We start from the raw sequence: 18626 nt of genomic DNA on the forward strand, positions 1-18626 counted from the left end.
TGTCTTCTGCAAGGACATCTTATTTATTGCTACTGCAGCGCCTCCGGGCTGACAGACGTGGTCAACCTTACTGTACAAAAACAACAGCGTGGTGGCATTCAAAGAGCAAAATGTATATTTATTGATTTTGAGCATTGACTTTTGTATTTATAGTGAAGATTTCTAAAAAGTATTTTATATTTAAATGTGGCACAGCTGCTAATAAAATTACTGCTTATAACAAGAACGGCATCACAGAAATTAGTAACATCAGTACAAAACTACGGAATCCCTAGATACAATTACAAGTTAATGCACGTAATTATACTTCATTGTAGGGTACAAAGGAATGAGCTCTGCACACTTAAGCTGCCAATAAATAGTTTTATACTCTATCTTAAGGCAACGTTTCGATCTATAAGATCTTCCTCAGGCAAACGTGAAAACTGGTCAGCAAGCAGCAGGGAAAACAAACACAAGACGGTGGTCACAAGAATGAACAGGCTGTAAATAATCACAAAACTCCCATCTTCAGTCAGGTCTCTGTGGTGGTATCAATAGACCTATCACACACCCCAACAAGTAAAAGAACAATCTTAATAGAGAAAAAAGTGTATAAAAAAGATACTACTTTGTACCTTGCAATGAATTATATTTTTTCTTGCACCTGAATGATGTGCGCATACTTGGTCCCTCTAGAATTATTAGGTTAACAAGGGATTAATTTTTAATTTTAGCACAATTTTAAGCCGTGTACCTGGTGATAGTTTAATTTGTAAGCTTTAAAAGTGAAAAAGGAGAGAACATCTGTGTTCCCAGGTACCTATGCTCCCCCGTTCAATATTCTATTAACATACACAGACTCCTACAGATTAACTCTCATCCCGTAAATCTAACCTAATCTTAACCTGGGGTGTCCGGGTAGCGTAGTGGTCTATTCCATTTCCCTGCCAACATGGGGATCGCTGGTTCGAATCTCCATGTTACCTCCGGCTTGGTCGGGCGTCCCTACAGACACAATTGTCCGTGTCTGCGGCTGGGAAGCCAAATGTGGGTGTATTGTCCTGGTCGCTGCACTAGCGCCTCCTCTATTCGGGGGCGGGGGGAATAGCGTGATCCTCCCACGCGCTATGCACCCCTGGTGAAACGCCTCACTGTCAGGTGAAAAGCAGCAGCTGGCGACTCCACGTGTACCGGAGGAGGCATGTGGTAGTCTGCAGCCCTCCTTGGATTAGCAGAGGGGGTGAAGCAGTGATCGGGACGGCTCGGAAGAGTGGGGTAATTGGCCGGATACAATAGATTGTTTGCATATGACGTCACGAACTACAGATGAAGGGCAGGAAGTGATTTTCTACATAGGAAGCACTATCACAAACTTTCAAAATGCCTATGTTTGGCGTCATTAACTGAGAAACCACGGGAGTTTTTATTGAGTACCAAAAGTTGTTGTTCATAAGGGGGGGGGGGGAATGCAAGAAATTGACCGAAAACACTGGAAAAAATGGCTTGCGAACCGTCGTCTGTGGTCGGGAGGAGCGGAGTTGGATAACGCGCGTGTGTGCAGTGACCACTTCGTCAAAAAAAAAAAATCACTCTTCATAACATAAGGATCATGTCAAAATCTTACTTTCTGTTTATACCCTTCTCTCATAATATCGTATAAACTAGCACAGTTCGGGCTAAACTAGCTCCATCTCGTCCATTCTGCTTTTCACTTCCTGACCTCCACCTGAATCTCACGCGTCATCAGAATCACAACTGCAAACAAGCTGTTGGGAGAAGGGGGGGGGAGGATCCAAGAAAAAAAAAACCTAATCCTAACCCAATAGCTAACCCTCAATCTTAACCTCAACCTAACCTGGGAACATAGGACCCTGGGAGAGCACATATGCAGAACTGGGGAAAACATAGGACCCTTTGTCATGTTCCCATTATGTGCCATATAAATCTGGGGAACACAGAAATGACTCCCTAAAAACACCAGCCATCTGCAAGAGCTCCAATCCATATACTAGACAGTGCAGCAGGAGGATGTTAACTATCTCTGCAACAGTCCCATGTTCTTGTCCCCCGGCGAAGCCTGAGCCAGGGTCTTCCAAAACCAAATAAATTAGATTATCTTGGTGCTTTGATGTTTTTGGGAGGGCACAACTCACAGTTTGCAGCCAGTCTAGATATGCAGAGCATTGGCTCTCTGGATCAAACGATGTGTTAGTGGGGAGTTCGCCTTGAGAGCATCACGCTCCACCAAAAGACATCTGGGGAAATTCAAAAGGACACACAAGGAAGAGATGGACTCAGACCTTTTTTTTTCCCTAGGGTGAAGGGCTAATCTGATCAAGAATAAAACGGTACAGTTTGTAATATGCACAGGTGTTTGCTGCTCATATAATAAAGCTGCCGGGAAAACAGAAGACTAAGTCCTTGGCTACTGGCTAAAGACGGCGTCACACATTTAATAACTAAGTTTCGCGGATTCCAGTCATATATTAGCAATACTTGTTCTGGCTGCAGTCATGAAGCCGTGCATGCACGAGCTCGCATTTTACCAGATTCCAGTTGGGAAAAATCAAACATGTTGGATATTATTGTGACGACTAGTTGAAGGCTAAATCAGAAGGTGAGAGATTTGAATCCTAAACCCCCACAAACTACATAATGTGTGCCATCTGTCCATGGTGACCTAACCTACACTGCTCAAAAAAATAAAGGGAACACATAAGCAATGCAATGTAGCTCCAAGTCAATCACACTTTTGAGATATCAACCTGTCCAGTTAGGAAGCAACACTGATTTGTGAATCAATTTCACCTGTTGGTAAATTGTCTAATTTCCACCTGGTGGAAATTAGACAATTTGCAAGACAACCCCTATAAAAGGAATGGATTTGCAGGTGGTGGCCACAGACCATTTGCCTGTCCTCATCTTTTCTGGCCGATCTTTGGTTAGTTTTTCATTTTGCTAGTGCCCTCACCACTAGAGGTGGCATGAGGCGGTATCTGCAACCTACAGAAGTTGCTCAGGTAGTGCAGCTCATCCAGGATGGCACATCAATGCGTGCTGTGGCAAGAAGATTTGATGTGTCTCCCAGCACAGTGTCCAGAGCATGGAGGAGGTACCAGGAGACAGGCCAGTACACCAGGAGACGTGGAGGGGGCCGCAGGAGGACAACAACCCCGCAGCAGGACCGCTATCTGGTCCTTTGTGCAAGGAGGAACAGGAGGAGCACTGCCGGAGCCCTACAAAACGACCTTCAACAGGCCACTAATGTGCAGGTTTCTGCTCAAACAGTGAGAAACAGAATGCATGAGGATGGTATGAGGGCCCGACGTCCACAATTGGGGCCTGTGCTCACAGCCCAACACCGTGCAGCCCGATTGACCTTTGCCAGAGAACATCTTGGTTGGCAGATTGGCCATTGGCGCCCTGTGCTCTTCACAGATGAGAGCAGGTTCACACTGAACACATGTGACAGACGTGAGAGAGTCTGGAGACGCTGTGGAGAACATTCTGCTGCCTGCAACATCCTCCAGCATGACCGGTTTGGCGGTGGGTCAGTGATGGTCTGGGGAGGCATATCCTTGGAGGGCCGCACAGACCTCTACGTGCTAGCCAGAGGTACCATGACTGCCATTAGGTACCGGGATGAGATCCTCAGACCCATTGTCAGACCATATGCTGGTGCAGTGGGCCCTGGGTTCCTGCTCATGCATGACAATGCTCGTCCTCATGTGGCCAGAGTGTGTCAGCAGTTCCTGTATGTCGAGGGCATTGATGCTATGGACTGGCCTGCACGTTCCCCAGACCTGAATCCAATCGAGCACCTCTGGGACATCATGTCTCGTACCATCCGCCAATGTGATGTCGCACCACAGACTGTCCAGGAGTTGACCGATGCCCTGATCCAGGTCTGGGAGGAGATCCCTCAGGAGACCATCCGTCGTCTCATCAGGAGCATGCCCAGACGTTGTAGGGAGTGCATACAGGCACGTGGAGGCCACACACACTACTGAGCCTCATTTTGAATCGTCTTGAAGAATTTCCACAGAAGTTGGATCAGCCTATGTTCTCATTTTCCACTTTGATTTTGAGTATGATTCTGAATCCAGACCTTAATGGGCTAATGATTTTGATTTCCATTGATCATTCTTAGGTTATTTTGCTCTAAACACATTCCTCTGTCTAATAAATAAAGATTTTCAGCTGAAATATTTCATTCATCGATGTCTATATTGTGTTTTTAGGTGTTCCCTTTATTTTTTCGAGCAGTAATTTTGCCTAGACCGGTGCAGATGCCACACGATCTTAAAAATCAGTCATCGTGGCCAAATTGGGGGTTATAATCTGCCTTTAAGTCATCTACTATGTTCCTACTATGTCATCTATGTTCCCAGCTGAGCGGAGCATTCAGCTTATATTTTGCCGATATAAAGAGCAGCCTCACTGGTGACAGTACAGCAACATGGTGAAATTGAGCGGTGCAGACTGCACAAGAGCTTCCCTTTTTACTGCCTCTATTCCCACAGTACCTTATGAAGACCATTTCCACAAACAAAGCTCAGACAGTAAACAGAGGGAGACTACACTTCAACCAAACGGAAAGGTAGAATGATTTGTCTGACACGAAACCCCTTCAGTGTATTACCTTGCTAGTTTCAGGTGGTGCTTCTTCGCAGATTTCATGGCCGCATGAATAAGCAGTTGATTGAAGATGTCCCTCTGCAGATACCAAACAGAAGCATTGGAAAACACACACATCTTAACATACAACACAACATGACATACAATACTCAGGAGACACTCTCTCCCACTTAAGTGTTATATGTACATAGCTTCACCTAAGAGAATGTTTTCCCGACGACACAATGCATGAGGCCCATCAGCAACCATCACAGAAATCCATTATTCATATGTTGATGCAGGGTGCTATACATTCCAACACTATAGTAGTAGTGAATACTGATGGACTGAATGGCTGTTGTTGTTATGCAGCACATCCTTCACTTATGGCCTTCACTTTTAACCCAGTGTGGTATACTCCCAATGCAGGGGTTTGAGTGGGTTCCACTGGACAGCACCAAGAAACCGGAATAATCAGGAAAATCACAAGAGTGCAGTGAATTTCAAATGTGGCCATTTAGCTTTTGATTTGTATCCAAGGTGTTAGCGATTTGCACAGCCTTCTGTTGAACCCACCTGTGCATCACTCCCCCCTATCTTCACCATGCGGTAGCGTATAGGGCATAGCAGTTCCACAGCACGGCTATAGTTGCCTTGGTCGTACTCCATCAGGGCCTGACACATAGGCACACCAATGCCCTCAACCAGCTGGTGTTGGTAATTTTCCCCGGGTTCTCTGTGAAGCATAATGCAGTAACGAAGATAATATTTTTCTATCAGTATGGAAATAATAGAATTTGTAGCTATGCAAGTTTTGAGTGTGACTGAGTAAGCATCAATTGGCAAGGAGGGTAAAATTCATTGTAGGCCTTGGGCATCTGGGTAGCGTGGCGATCTAATCCGTTGCCTACCAACACGGGGATCGCCGGTTCGAATCCCTATGTTACCTCCGGTTTGGTTGGGTGTCCATCCATCCATCCATCATCCAAACCGCTTATCCTGCTCTCAGGGTCGCGGGGATGCTGGAACCTATCCCAGCAGTCACAGGGCAGACACACACACACATTCACACCTAGGGACAATTTAGTACAGCCAATTTACCTGACTTGCATGTCTTTGGACTGTGGGAGGAAAGCGGAGCACCCGGCGGAAACCCACGCAGACACGGGGAGAACATATGAAGTCCACATAGAGGACGACCCCCTAAGTTGGACTATCCTGGGGCTCGAACCCATGACCTTCTTGCTGTGAAGCGACCGCGCTAACTACTGCGTCACCGTGCCGTGGTTGGGCGTCCCTACAGGCATAACTGGCCGTGTCTGCAAGTGGGAAGCTGGATGTGGGTATGTGTCCTGGTCGCTGCACTAGCGCCTCCTCTGGTCGGTCGGGGCGCCTGTTCTGGGGGGGATGAGGAACTGGGGAGGAATAGCGTGATCCTCCCATGTGCTATATCCCCCTGGCAAAACTCCTGTCAGGTTAAAAGAAGTGGCTGGCGACTCCTAAAGTATCGGTGGGGACATGTGGTAGTCTGCAGACCTTCCCGGATCGGCAAGGGGGTGGAGCAGCGACCGGGACGGCTCGGAAGAGTGAAGTAATTGAACAGATACAAGTGGGGGGAAACGGGGGGGGGGATCCAAAAAAAATCATTGTAGGCCCTTTACAAAATGTCTTTACTGGTCAAAGAGAAATTGTGAAGTATGCATAGAAGACAAGACACATCGAAGTGCCTGCCTGCTACATACTTAGACAGCTGAAATAATTTAGAGATAAAAGAAAAATAAATTGGATTACAACCATAGAATTTCTAAATTACTGCCAAGGATTTGCACCCTGAAATGCTTAAATTTACGGGGAAGACGGTTTATCTTGTTTGGGGTTGAATAAAACAGAGGTCACTGCAATAAAACGAAAGCCATGCTCCTCGGTTGAAAATCCATCCCATCCAAAGCACCCTCCTCCATCATCACACCAGTGTGACTGCCTGCACATTCAGTTCTGACCGTCAACACAAATCAAAAGCCTTCCCTGTCACCCGTGCCTTGTCCTTTGAACTCCGTATGAAGTAACATCCCCCACATTGTATTTTTACATCACCACCACATTTTCCGACTTTGCTCATCGATACTCCAGCGCTTAAACCTTGATCTGTACCATTCATCACCGTCCAAGCGAAACATAGCAAAGGAGTGCTCTCAGGATAACCTTCCAAAACCCGTCAATACACAGGAAGGTTTCAAAAGCATAGCGGCTCACATCTCCACACACGTATACACCAAACCCACTGAGCACGTCACTGCTGTTCTGATTCAGCTACACCGGTACAGCTCCAGCACGGCATTCATTTCAAGGTTCTCTTCCACACATATAAAGTTCGCCCATCCCCTCAACAGCATCCCTGCGCTTCAGCATACCAATTCCCTCACACCTCTGGGCGAACGCGCTACCCATGGCCTCACCATCCCACTTCTGACACCAATGTCTGTGAATGTTCTCATTCATCCAGGTCATGGTTATCCAAAGGAATTGAATCGAGTGCAACTGGACTTGGTATATATCCGTGAAGATGTTTCGCCTCTCATCCAAGAAGCTTCCTCAGTTCGTGCCTTTCTGACTAGACCAAGCTAGTCAGAAAGGCACGAACTGAGGAAGCCTCTTGACATGATGATGGTGGTCATGTGGCTCAGGACCTAGGCTGACGTCTGGACACTGCCTAGCATCCATCCATCCATTATCTGAACACTCATCCTGCTCTCAGAATCTCATGATGGAGCCTATCCCAGCAGTCATTGGGCAGCAGGCGGGAAGACACCCTGGACAGGCCGCCAGGCCATCACAGAGCGGACACACACACATTCACACTTAGGGACAACTTAGTACGGCCAATTTACCTGACTTACATGTCTTTGGACTATGGGAGGAAAGCGGAGCACCCGGAGGAAACCCACGCAGACACAGGGAGAACATGTTAACTCCACATAGAGGACGACCCCCTAGGTTGGACTACCCCGGGGCTCGAACCCAGGACCTTCTTGCTGTGAAGCGACCGTGCTAACCACTGCGCCACTGTGCCGTGGTTGGGCGTCCCTACAGGCATGGCCGTGTCTGCAAGTGGGAAGCCAGATGTGGGTATGTGTCCTGGTCGCTGCACTAGCGCCTCCTCTGGTTGGTCGGGGCGCCTGTTCTGGGGGGAGTGGGAACTGGGGGGGCAATAGCATGATCCTCCCATGCGCTACATCCCCCTGCTAGGGACAATTTAGTATGGCCGATTCACCTGACCTACATGTCTTTGGACTGTGGGAGGAAACCGGAGCCCCCGGAGGAAACCCATGCAGACACGGGGAGAACATGCAAACTCAGCATCCTCCTCATCATATTCTTCATCCACCCATCCATCCATCCATTATCCGAACCGCTTATCCTGCTGTCAGGGTTGCAGGAATGCTGGAGCCTATCCCAGCAGTCATTGGGCAGCAGGCAGGGAGACACCCTGGACAGGCCGCCAGGCCATCACAGGGCAAGGAATGGACATCCATATTCTTCATATATCTTATAATTCCATTATATTTCTGTTATCCAATTCTTTCAATGTTGTATTCCATAAATTGTGTAAACACAACATCCATCGCATGTCTGTCCATCTTGAGAGAGAGATCCCTCCTCTGTTGCTCTCCCTGAGGTTTCCTCCTATTCTTTCTCCCTGTTAATGGGTGTTTTTTTTTCTTAGGGAGTTGCTCCTAATGGCAGGCTGTTGTGTTGCTGTAAAGCCCACTGAGGCAAATTGGTAATTTGTGATAATGGGCTATACAAATAAAATTGACTTGAAAGACACTTATTTGTCATTGTAAGCAAGAATACCTTGCTAATAATATCTGTGATGGCCTGGCGGCCTGTCCGGGGTGTTTCCCCGCCTGCCGCCCAATGACTGCTGGGATAGGCTCCAGCATCCCTGTGAGCCTGAGAGCAGGATAAGCTGTTTGGATAATGGAGTGAAAGCAAGAATACAACGAAATACACCCTCTGCATTTCAACTCTGCCTTAATATGCTATGGTATAGGAGCAGTGGGAAGCTACAGTGCAGCACCCAGGAACCAACTCCAATCATTTTAGCCACGCCTTAGTCAGGGCACAGACAGGAGTATTAACCCTAACATGCATGTCTTTGATGGTGGCAGGAAACCAGAGCACCCAGCAGAAACCCATGCAGACATGGGGAGAACATACAAACTCCACACAGAAAGGACATGGGACGGCCCGGGGTTCAAACCCAGGACCTTCTTGCTGTGAGGCAACAGCGCTGACCACTGAGCCACCGTACTGCTGCTGTGTATATTGTTTTACTGATGAGAGGAAATAGAAACAATGAGATAACCTGTTTACGCCACCTAAATGCATTTATTTGGTCTCATTTATAAAGTATTTAACATGTGTGTATGTTTTAAAAAACGTGCATAAAACAAAGTTGTGATTTATCAAACGTTTATCTCTTCGAAATGGCTGGTTTAGCTATTCAAAATATTATAAGGTGATGTAAAAATGGCAGTAAAAATGCTTAGGAATGTTCATTTATGCACAAATTCTCTTTTTACAATTTATAGATAAGGTCTATTGTGAATTGGATCGCGATGGTTTGTAATTTTTAAAAAGTGGGTCGCCAGAAAAATAAACAAATAACGAAACACTGTTCTAGAGTGTGAATAGGGCATGACAGTATTACTATATGCCTGTACACCTCAAACGGGTCCTTGGGTAGCAGCAGTTAATCCAGCCTCTAATCAGGAGGTTTTAGACCAGGACCAACATGTGAATGTAATGCACTACCCGGCAGAATAGAAAACCAGCAGTACTGGTGGTACCTGAGGTTGAGAAGCACTGCTGTATGCCACACAGCTGTAAGGCTTTTTTGGGTTAACCCATGTTCAAAAAGCTGCAGCTGGCTCGGAACAAAATGTGGATTATATAAGACTAAACATACACAAACCATCACAGTAACACTGTGTATGTGACATGGTAAATGAAAGTGATAGAAATATATCATTGCCGAGCTCAGAGAGCCTTGCTTCATAATTCAACAAAAAAAGCAAAGTTGACAATTTCCATGCTCATGTGAGAATTCTGCTTTTAAAAGCTACTTTCATCCTTTCATCCCAAAGGTACTTCCTCCCCAACACAGCCAACTCTTTTTTCCCCCCTTAAGATTACATAACAAGGGAAAAAAATGGCATTCCCAAAGAACTGATTTAAAATGCAGTGGCTTCTTCTGTGGGATGTGTGCTGGGGAAAATGTAGAGCTCTGGCAGCCTGCGGTCAGGATGCCGGAACACATTACCACCACACACATCCACACATGCAGCGGCTGCTAATGCAACGCCTGTCAGAGAGGGCTAACCCTGGCTTCAATGACGGATCACAGCTCCGAAATTCTGTTTTCTGAACGCACTCTCTCCCCGTCTCTCCTTTCCAACACATCGTTGTTTTTCTCTCGGCTTTACATAAGGTCTCTGTTGATCTTGCATAAGCGAGGTGTGTGGTGAAGAGAGGAAGTGGTGCGGAACTTACTTGGCCATCTCACGGAGGCCCTCCAGCAGACGCTGGGTGTTGCAGGTGTCCTCGGCCCCCAGTGACACCATGAGAAAGTGGAGGTCATTAAACAGGGTCACGTGGTCGTCTCTGTGAGGCAGTGTGACCTGTTCCAGTTCCCGCCAACGGTCCTTCACACACACACCTAACATATGAAAACTCATTCAGTTGTGCGGGGCATTTGACATCAAGTGTCAAATGCCCCGCACAACTGTGACAAAACGAGGTTAGATGATAGACAATGGATCATCATATCTGCCAAAGACAAAATAATAATACCAACAATTACAACAATAATAATAATCCATCCATCCATTATCCAAGCCACTTATCCCAATTGGGGTCACGGGATGCTGGAGCCTATCCCAGCAGTCATAGGGCGGTAGGAGGGGAGACCCTGGACACGCCGCCAGTCCATCACAGGGCCGACACATTCACACCTAGGGACAATTTAGTACAGCCGATTCACTTGACCTACATGTCTGGGCTGTGGGAGGAAACCGGAGCACCCGGAGGAAACCCACACAGACACGGGGAGAACATGCAAACTCCACACAAAGGACAACCTGGATGACCCCCAAGATTGGATGACCCTGGGGTTCGAACCCAGGACCTTCTTGCTGTGAGGCGACTGCACTAACCACTGCGCCACCGTGCCACCAATAATAATAATAATAATAACAATAATAATTTATCCTACAGTGTTAAAATGTCCTCGAGCATATTGTCTCTCACCCTCCATTTGCAGTCTGTAGAGCAGGGAGCAGGCATCAACCGTGTCTAACATGGCTCCAGTGGCCTTACAGCTTCTGGAAACCTTACAGGAACCAGATACCCAGTTTTAGTAACACCTCAAATACTGCAGGCTATATGACAACTGGTTTAACACTATGGCAATTTCCATAGAGTGACTGAAGACAAAACACATTTGCATTCTCGTGTGCTAATGCCAACATTCAACCTAATTTCCATGTGTTAATCAAAGGGTGGCATCTCCACAACAAGCACAATGTTGTCTGTATTGCTGTAATTTTCCCTGGCAATCTGGCTTACTCACTTCCATCATCCATTGATGCCAGTTGACGGCAAAAGAACTACAAGGCAGACTGGCCGAGATGCCCATTTTCTAATGGCCGCCACAGAAATTCTCACACAACGCATACTGCTACAGGTAATGTAGAACAGCTCTATTGGCAGGAGAACGTTGATTTCCCTGTCAAAATGTATTGCACCGGGGCGTCTGGGTAGTGTAGTGGTCTAGTCGATTGCCTACCAACACAGGGAAGGCGGTTCGAATCCCCATGTTACCTCCAGCTTGGTCGGGCGTCCCTACAGACACAATTGGCCGTGTCTGCAGGTGGGAAGCCGGATGTGGGTATGTGTCCTGGTTGCTGCACTAGCGCCTCCTCTGGTCAGTTGGGGCGCCTATTCAGGGGAGAGGGGGAACTGGGCTGGGGGAAATAGCATGATCCTCCCACGTGCTACATTCCCCTGGCAAAACTCCTCACTGTGAGGTGAAAAGAAGGGCTGGCGACTCCACATGTATCGGAGGATGCATGTGGTAGTCTGCAGCCTTCCCCCGGATCAGCAGACGGGGTGGAGCAGTGACAGCGACACCTCTGAAGAGTGGGGTAATTGGCCAAGTACAATTTGGAGAAGAAGAAGAAAAAAAATCTGAAAAAAAAAAAAAAGACTAGAAGTCCCAGTTATAAAAAAAAATTGAATTATCCTTTAAGAAGCATTTGTGAAAATTTCTTGTAGCATTTAAGCCTTTCCTTAACTTGTAATTTTGTCATTTTAGATAACTACCGACTTAAAAACACGTCATTTTTGACAAGGAACACAGAGAAAAAGTGGATGTGGTTGGCTCCCCAACTGCAGCATCTGCAAATGGATTTGACTTCCATTTGTGCTCATGCCTGCCCTCATCACTCCACTACAAACACAACATATTACTACTACTCTGTATCTCCAAAATGTCCGCACAAGCTTTACTCTAGAAAGGACATCGCAATCAACCAACCTGCTCATCGAATATTGTCAGAGCGGCTTCATACTGCCCCTGTGAAGACAAGAAAACAGAATTATAAATCAGAATAATTTTGACATTAGAAATGAACTAGTTAGCTTGTTATCTTCATGAGAACTCAGTCAATTTCCAACTTTTCTCAACTCTACACTCCAAATAACCAAGAGCAATAGAGGATATAAGGCATTAAAGCTCCACTTCTACCGCCAACTACTGTATGTGCTTGGCTGAGAAGACTCATTATAACCGTTACCTTCTCAACGTAGTACAGTGCCCAGTGCCAATAGTTATGACAAGCCAGCATATCACATCCCTAAAAGTCAAGACAAATAAATGTCAAATTATTAATTTTCATTTCGCACACAGCAATGCTTATGTGCCACTTTGACTTGTGGTGTTATTCCAGCATAATGTGGCTGAGGATCAATGAACTCCAATGGACAAGTACCTGCCAGTCCTTCTCAGTAGTCTCCATGAACTTCAGGCCTTTTTCTACCTCCCCCTTCATCTCATGGACATGGGCTACAGAGTGGACACACCATGCATCCTCTGGGGTCATAGCAAGCCCCTGTAGATCAATTGAAACAGAGAAGAAGAAAGCCACTTCATTTTGTCGTTGTATTCTTATAACAGAATGTGTCTTCTGCATGCAACTCATCCTACTGTATAGGAGCAGTGGGCAGCTGCAGCGCCCAGGGACCAACTCCAGGTCTTCTTTCCATTGCCTTGCTCAGGGGCACAGACAGGAGTATTAACCCTAACATGCATGTCTTTTTGATGGTGGGAGGAAACCGGAGCACCTGGAGGAAACCCACGCAGACACGGGGAGAACATGCAAACTCCACACAGAAAGGACCTGGGACGGCCTGGGGTTTGAACCCAGGACCTTCTTGCCATGAGGCAATAGTGCTAACCACTGGGCCACCATGCCGCCAATAGAGGTAGAAAATAAAAAGTAAACAAAAACAAGCAAGAAAGATCCAATAATCCAATTACCGCCACTAACTTTTTATCATTTTTGGCAATGTGACCTGATAGTGCGGCAACTCTTTGCTGTTGAGCATCAACCCGAGACTCTCAAATTTAAAAAGTTCAGCGGAGAGGAGTCAGCCCCGTCAGGTTTTAGTGAGCCGTTTGTTACTAAACTTTGACAAATTACTTAGTTGTTTCATTTCAAACACAGACAAATCTCGACATCTTTTCAGATGTTATTCTGGAGCTAGATCCCTTTGGGAAAAAACAGGTCTCTACAGTCGACACACTGTTACAGGGATTAAAACAGATACCCTGGGACAAAACAAAAACTGCCTGGGAGAGAGATTTGGGTGTAGAGCTTTCTGAAGAGGCATGGCGGGACAGCTTAACTCATATACATACGTCCTCATTGTGTATACGACATGGATTCATTCCATTTAAGGTGCTTCACCATCTTCACTACTCGGGGGTCAAGCTTGCCAGAATCTTTCCCACCACAGACCCTGGCTGTCCGAGGTGCAGCCATAGTCCAGCCTCGGTGGGACACATGTCCTGGGCATGCCCCTCCCTCAACAGTTACTGGGGACATATATTTAATGTATTCCCACAAATCTGTAAACAGACCATAACCTCTGATTTTCACACAACCATCATCTTTGGCATACCACCCCCCAACTGTAAAGTCACAAGTCTGCAGGCAAATGCACTTCATTGCTACCTCGCACACTTATTCTTTTTAACTGGAAGTCGAATGAAGCTCCATCATTTTTGCAGTGGGTAAGGGAGGTGCTGTCCTTTCTAAAAGCGCCGATATAAAATATGTAAAACCCACAAAAACTTTACTGTGACTTGGAGCCTCTCATTGACTTTATTAAAGGTTTTCCCTTTTATTGAATGTACTTTTTTTCCTGGTTGTAATGACAATATTTACACAGATATATGCGTACAACTTTATATTGTCTTCAAAAACAGTTATTTGGAATTGGAATAAGAAGTCCCTGCATCGTCCTTTTTTTTTTCTTTCCTTGAGCCTTGGGGGGGGGGGGGTTCCTACATTGTTTTTTTATTATTTTGTTGTTCGTGTGTCTTGTATACCCGTTTCAAAAAACTTGAAAATCGGAAAATAAAGTTTTCCAAAAAAAAAAAAGATCTCGACATCTTTGCGACACCCCGTGCGGCAGACTGTATCAGAGAGGAAACTCACCTCTTTGGCCACTTCCTCAGCTTGTTCATAGAAATGAGTTTCCAGGAGGCCGAAGGAATGCAGTCCTTTAAGGTAGCTGATAAAGTATCAAAATGGAAAAATGTCATTAAAAAACATAGGGCTCTCTGAGTTTCTAATTTATTCATTTTGTGGTGAGATTATTAGCTCTCGTGGGATCATCAACAGCATATACTGATTTTGTGTCAGGACAGGCCTCAAGCGAACGACAGTTAAGAGTGAATAAAAGCAGTGGAGTTACAGATAATTTCATCTGCTTTAAAAAGGCCAGTGTGATCATTAGACTACAATAAATTGGGCTAAGCATATGCTGTAACATTTTTTTTTGGGGGGGGGGGTTCCCCCTCTCTTTCTCCCCAATTGTATCCGGCCAATTACCCCACTCTTCCGAGCCGTCCCAGTCGATCCGGGGAGGACGGCAGACTACCACATGCCTCCTCCGATACACGTGGAGTTGCCAGCCGCTTCTTTTCACCTTACAGTGAGGAGTTTCACCAGGGGGCTGTAGCGCGTGGGAGGATCACGCAATTCCCCCCAGTCCCCCCCCCAAACAGGCGCCCCGACCGACCAGAGGAGGCGCTAGTGCAGCGACCAGGACACACCCACATCCTGCTTCCCACCTGCAGGCATGGCCAATTGTGTCTGTGGGGATGCCCAACCAAGCCAGAGGTAACATGGGGGTACGAACCGGCGATCCCCGTGTTGGACTGCAGACTACCACATGCCTCCTCCGATACATTTGGAGTCGTCAGCCGCTTCTTTTCACCTGACAGTGAGAAGTTTCACCTGGGGGACGTAGCACGTGGGAGGATCACGCTATTCCCCCCAGTCCCCCCCCCCGAACAGGCGCCCCGACTGACCAGAGGAGGCACTAGTGCAGCGACCAGGACACACCCACATCCGGCTTCCCACCCGCAGGCACAGCTAATTGTGTCTGTGGGGACGCCCGACCAAGCCGGAGGTAACACGGGGGTTCAAACCAGCGATCCCCGTGTTGGTAGGCAATGAAATCGACTGCCACACCACCTGGACGCTGCTGTAACTTTATTAAAATGTCCTCACTTACATGTACAACAAGCATGTGTATCTGAAATGATCACTTTTACAGTCACATTCGAGTGTTAAAAGTTGACATTAATACATCGGTTGGCTGTGTAGGCCGAATGCTTTCGACACGTCAAAATGACCTCAAATGGAAGAACGCATTACCTCACAAAGCCAGTTTCTATAGCCAGTGTCATCCTAGTCATCCCAATGACAGCCTTCGCTACAGTGCCAGGGTTATCAGTAAAACCGACAGGGACACAAATTTTCAGCACCATGTGTGTTCTAATAAATGTGTAAAAGCCCGAAACTCTGGCTTAAAAAGAAAATTTCACGGATCAAGTGTGCACGAGATCTTTTTTTTTTTTTTTTTGCCGCTTCTGTTACTGCCAGCTGTCCTCCATCCTGTGAGAAATTACCCTTTGGGAGACGGCACCATTCCATCACCACAGGCGTCTCCTGCCACTTCAAAAGCTTTTTGCCTCTTCCTGCATGCTGTCATGCGCTCATAGTAAGCACCAATAAGCCCCCTCCCCAAAGCCCACCCACTCAAGCCATAAAAAGATTTTGTCATCTGACTTTCATAAAACGGAGCAGGTATCATATCCGTCTTTGCGCGACCAGGTGTCAGTCACACCTTTGCATAAGACGATGACGTGAGCGCAGAACAAACGGCGAGGTAAAAAAAGGAATATATTCATAGGTCGCTTTATGTGTTTGGCAACTGCACAACAGTGTTTGGTATGCTGTTTTCTGTACCTAAAGAGAGGCATACATGGTTTCCAGTGAGGCAGCACCCTGATCACCGAGTCCCTCATCTGGGTCTGGGCTCCCATGTAGAAGTAGCCGTCATGAGCAAACTTCAGGGCCAGCAGGTCGGTGGGGTGTTCGACCAGAATCTCCTCCCATACGTCACAAGCCCTGGGAAAATTTCTGTGAGGAACATCAACCGCTGGTGAATTCATGTACTGTCAAGCAAAGAAGTCCAATCAATTGGTAAAACTAAGAGAATCAAAATAGTATTGGTCATGAAAGAGCACAAGTGTAGAAGACTTCTCTGAGACAATGTTGTGACATTAAATTATTTCTCTATATAACATTATCATGAAGTACCCATGGGGAAATAGCGCCTATCCATCCATTATCCGAACCACTTATCCTGCTCTCAAGGTCGCAGGGATGCTGGAGCCTATCCCAGCAGTCACTGGGCGGCAGGCGGGGAGACACCCTGTACAGGCCACCAGGCCTTCACACAAGGCCGACACACACACACCCACCCACCCACCCACACACACACACACACACACACACACACACCTAGGCCTAGAGACAATTTAGTACGGCCAAGTCACCTGACCTACATGTCTTTGGGCTGTGGGAGGAAACCGGAGCACCCGGAGGAAACCCACACAGACATGGGGAGAACATGCAAACTCCAAACAAAGGACAACCTGGATGACCCCCAAGGTTGGACGACCCCGAGGTTCGAACCCAGGACCTCCTTGCTGTGAGGCGACCGTGCTAACCACTGCGCCACCGTGGGGAAATATAGACATTGATGATAAAAAGGTGGTATAACTGTCCAGTCTGTGACAGAAAATAAAAAGGGATATGTGTTTGGCATAGAGCAGAAGGGAGGAGCACTCTGGTTTGAAAGCATGTGATTAGGTCATGGGAACTTGGGTTAAATAAAACATAAAGGCTGCACAAATGGAAAGCTTGTTTGGGGTGTGTGTTCAGTGACCAGACAAAATATCCTCATTGGTTAATTTGTGTGGAAGACACACCAAACTATGTTGCAATCTACACTGCATACTTCCTATCAAACACATAATGCCGCTCCAGCACATATAACTCACTTGGACATATATGTATATCAAAACAATTCCATGGAATAATATCCAAAAATAAGGTAAAGAACACTAAGAAAACCAGATATTCCCCAAATGTACTGACTGTCTTTGTATATCTAAAACGACAACCTCTAGCTCCAGATTTTTCTCTCAAATGGTCGCAAAATGGTGAAACAAACTCCCGGTCTCCCTCAGAGCGACTGAATCTCTTAGTTCCTTCAAGAAAGGCCTTGAAACGTTCCTGTTCAAAGCCTTCCTTGAGCCTTACAGTGGTCTCTGGTGGCACTATGAAGTGAATATGTATTGCACCCGCTGACGCTATTGCTATTACTTACTAAAACACCATAATGATCTGTATGTGCTATTGAGTCATTTTCTATTGGCACTCGACAGCTGGGGAAGATGGCAGCGCGAATTCACGTTTGCAGCGGCCTCACCCAGTACCGGTCTGGGAAAATGGCGGCGTTAACTCACGTTTGCGGCGGCCTCACCCAGTACCATCCATGCAGTGTCTTTGTCCATGTCTGCGTTTAATTTTTGTCTCCGTTTGATGGCTGGGAGAGCTGGCGCTGGATTGGCTGGGAGAGCTTGGTCTGCTGCATCTTGTGGGGTCCTGGGACCACGGCCCTGCCTGGAGCTGCAACCGAGGAGGTAACACTAAGGGCGGTCTGACAGGACGTGGAAACGGGGCAGGCTAAGCTAACTGCTAGCCCATGCACACCAGTAGTTCCGATAACACTGAGGGCGGTCTGGTGGCAGTCTCGCCTGGCGTTGACTGTGGTGTTTTTGGTGTCGTTGTGTGGAGTGCGGGGAGGTGTGTCGAGGGTGTCTGGCTGGGAGAGCTGGCATTGGATCGGCTGGAGGAGACTAGTCTGCTGCGTCCGGTAGGCCCAAGGACCACAGCCCCTGCCTGGAGCTGCGCCCGAGCAGGAAGCACCGAGGGCGATCTGACAGGATGTGGAAGCGGGGCAGGCTAAGCTAACTGCTAGTCCATGCAGACCGGCAGTTCCCACAGTCATCCTGGCTGGCGTTCGTTCCCTTGGACTGATTTTTTTTGTTTTGTTTAGATATATGTGTTAGTTAGGATGTGTGTTCTTGAAGTTCTTGTAGTTATGCGTTTTTGTCTTTGAGTTGCACTGCTGTGGGCTGAGGCAAATGATATTTCATTTCATTTCATAAAGTGTTCCTGATTCCTGATTCCTGTATGCTCTCGTGGTATAATGTGGATTCAGAAAAAAGGCAACGCACACCAAATACTTAGAAAATGTTGGGGGGTGGGATTTTTCCCCCTTTTTCTCTCCAACTATCAATTGTACTTGGCCAATTG

The 18626-nt window shown here is 46.8% G+C and overlaps 1 protein-coding gene across 2 annotated transcripts in view; it reads right to left on the reverse strand.

Annotated features, from left to right (window-relative positions):
- Positions 1 to 18626, reverse strand: part of ttc38 (tetratricopeptide repeat domain 38) — a 37323-nt gene that overhangs the window by 7097 nt on the left and 11600 nt on the right. The window contains exons 5-14 of one of the 2 annotated variants that reach the window (XM_056281476.1): positions 16206 to 16379; positions 14385 to 14460; positions 12654 to 12773; positions 12459 to 12518; positions 12200 to 12238; positions 10912 to 10993; positions 10156 to 10321; positions 5176 to 5335; positions 4625 to 4698; positions 2136 to 2237 (exon numbers count right to left, since the gene is read on the reverse strand). In XM_056281476.1, coding sequence (XP_056137451.1) covers positions 2150 to 2237; positions 4625 to 4698; positions 5176 to 5335; positions 10156 to 10321; positions 10912 to 10993; positions 12200 to 12238; positions 12459 to 12518; positions 12654 to 12773; positions 14385 to 14460; positions 16206 to 16379 — 1039 coding nt within the window. In that variant the 3' untranslated portion in view covers positions 2136 to 2149. Of the gene's footprint in view, positions 1 to 83; positions 2238 to 4624; positions 4699 to 5175; positions 5336 to 10155; positions 10322 to 10911; positions 10994 to 12199; positions 12239 to 12458; positions 12519 to 12653; positions 12774 to 14384; positions 14461 to 16205; positions 16380 to 18626 lie in introns of those variants that run through there. The other variant, XM_056281475.1, reaches the window with a different exon arrangement.

The sequence above is a fragment of the Lampris incognitus genome, chromosome 6, assembly GCF_029633865.1.
Source record: "Lampris incognitus isolate fLamInc1 chromosome 6, fLamInc1.hap2, whole genome shotgun sequence".
In the NCBI taxonomy this organism is placed as follows: Eukaryota; Metazoa; Chordata; class Actinopteri; order Lampriformes; family Lampridae; genus Lampris; species Lampris incognitus.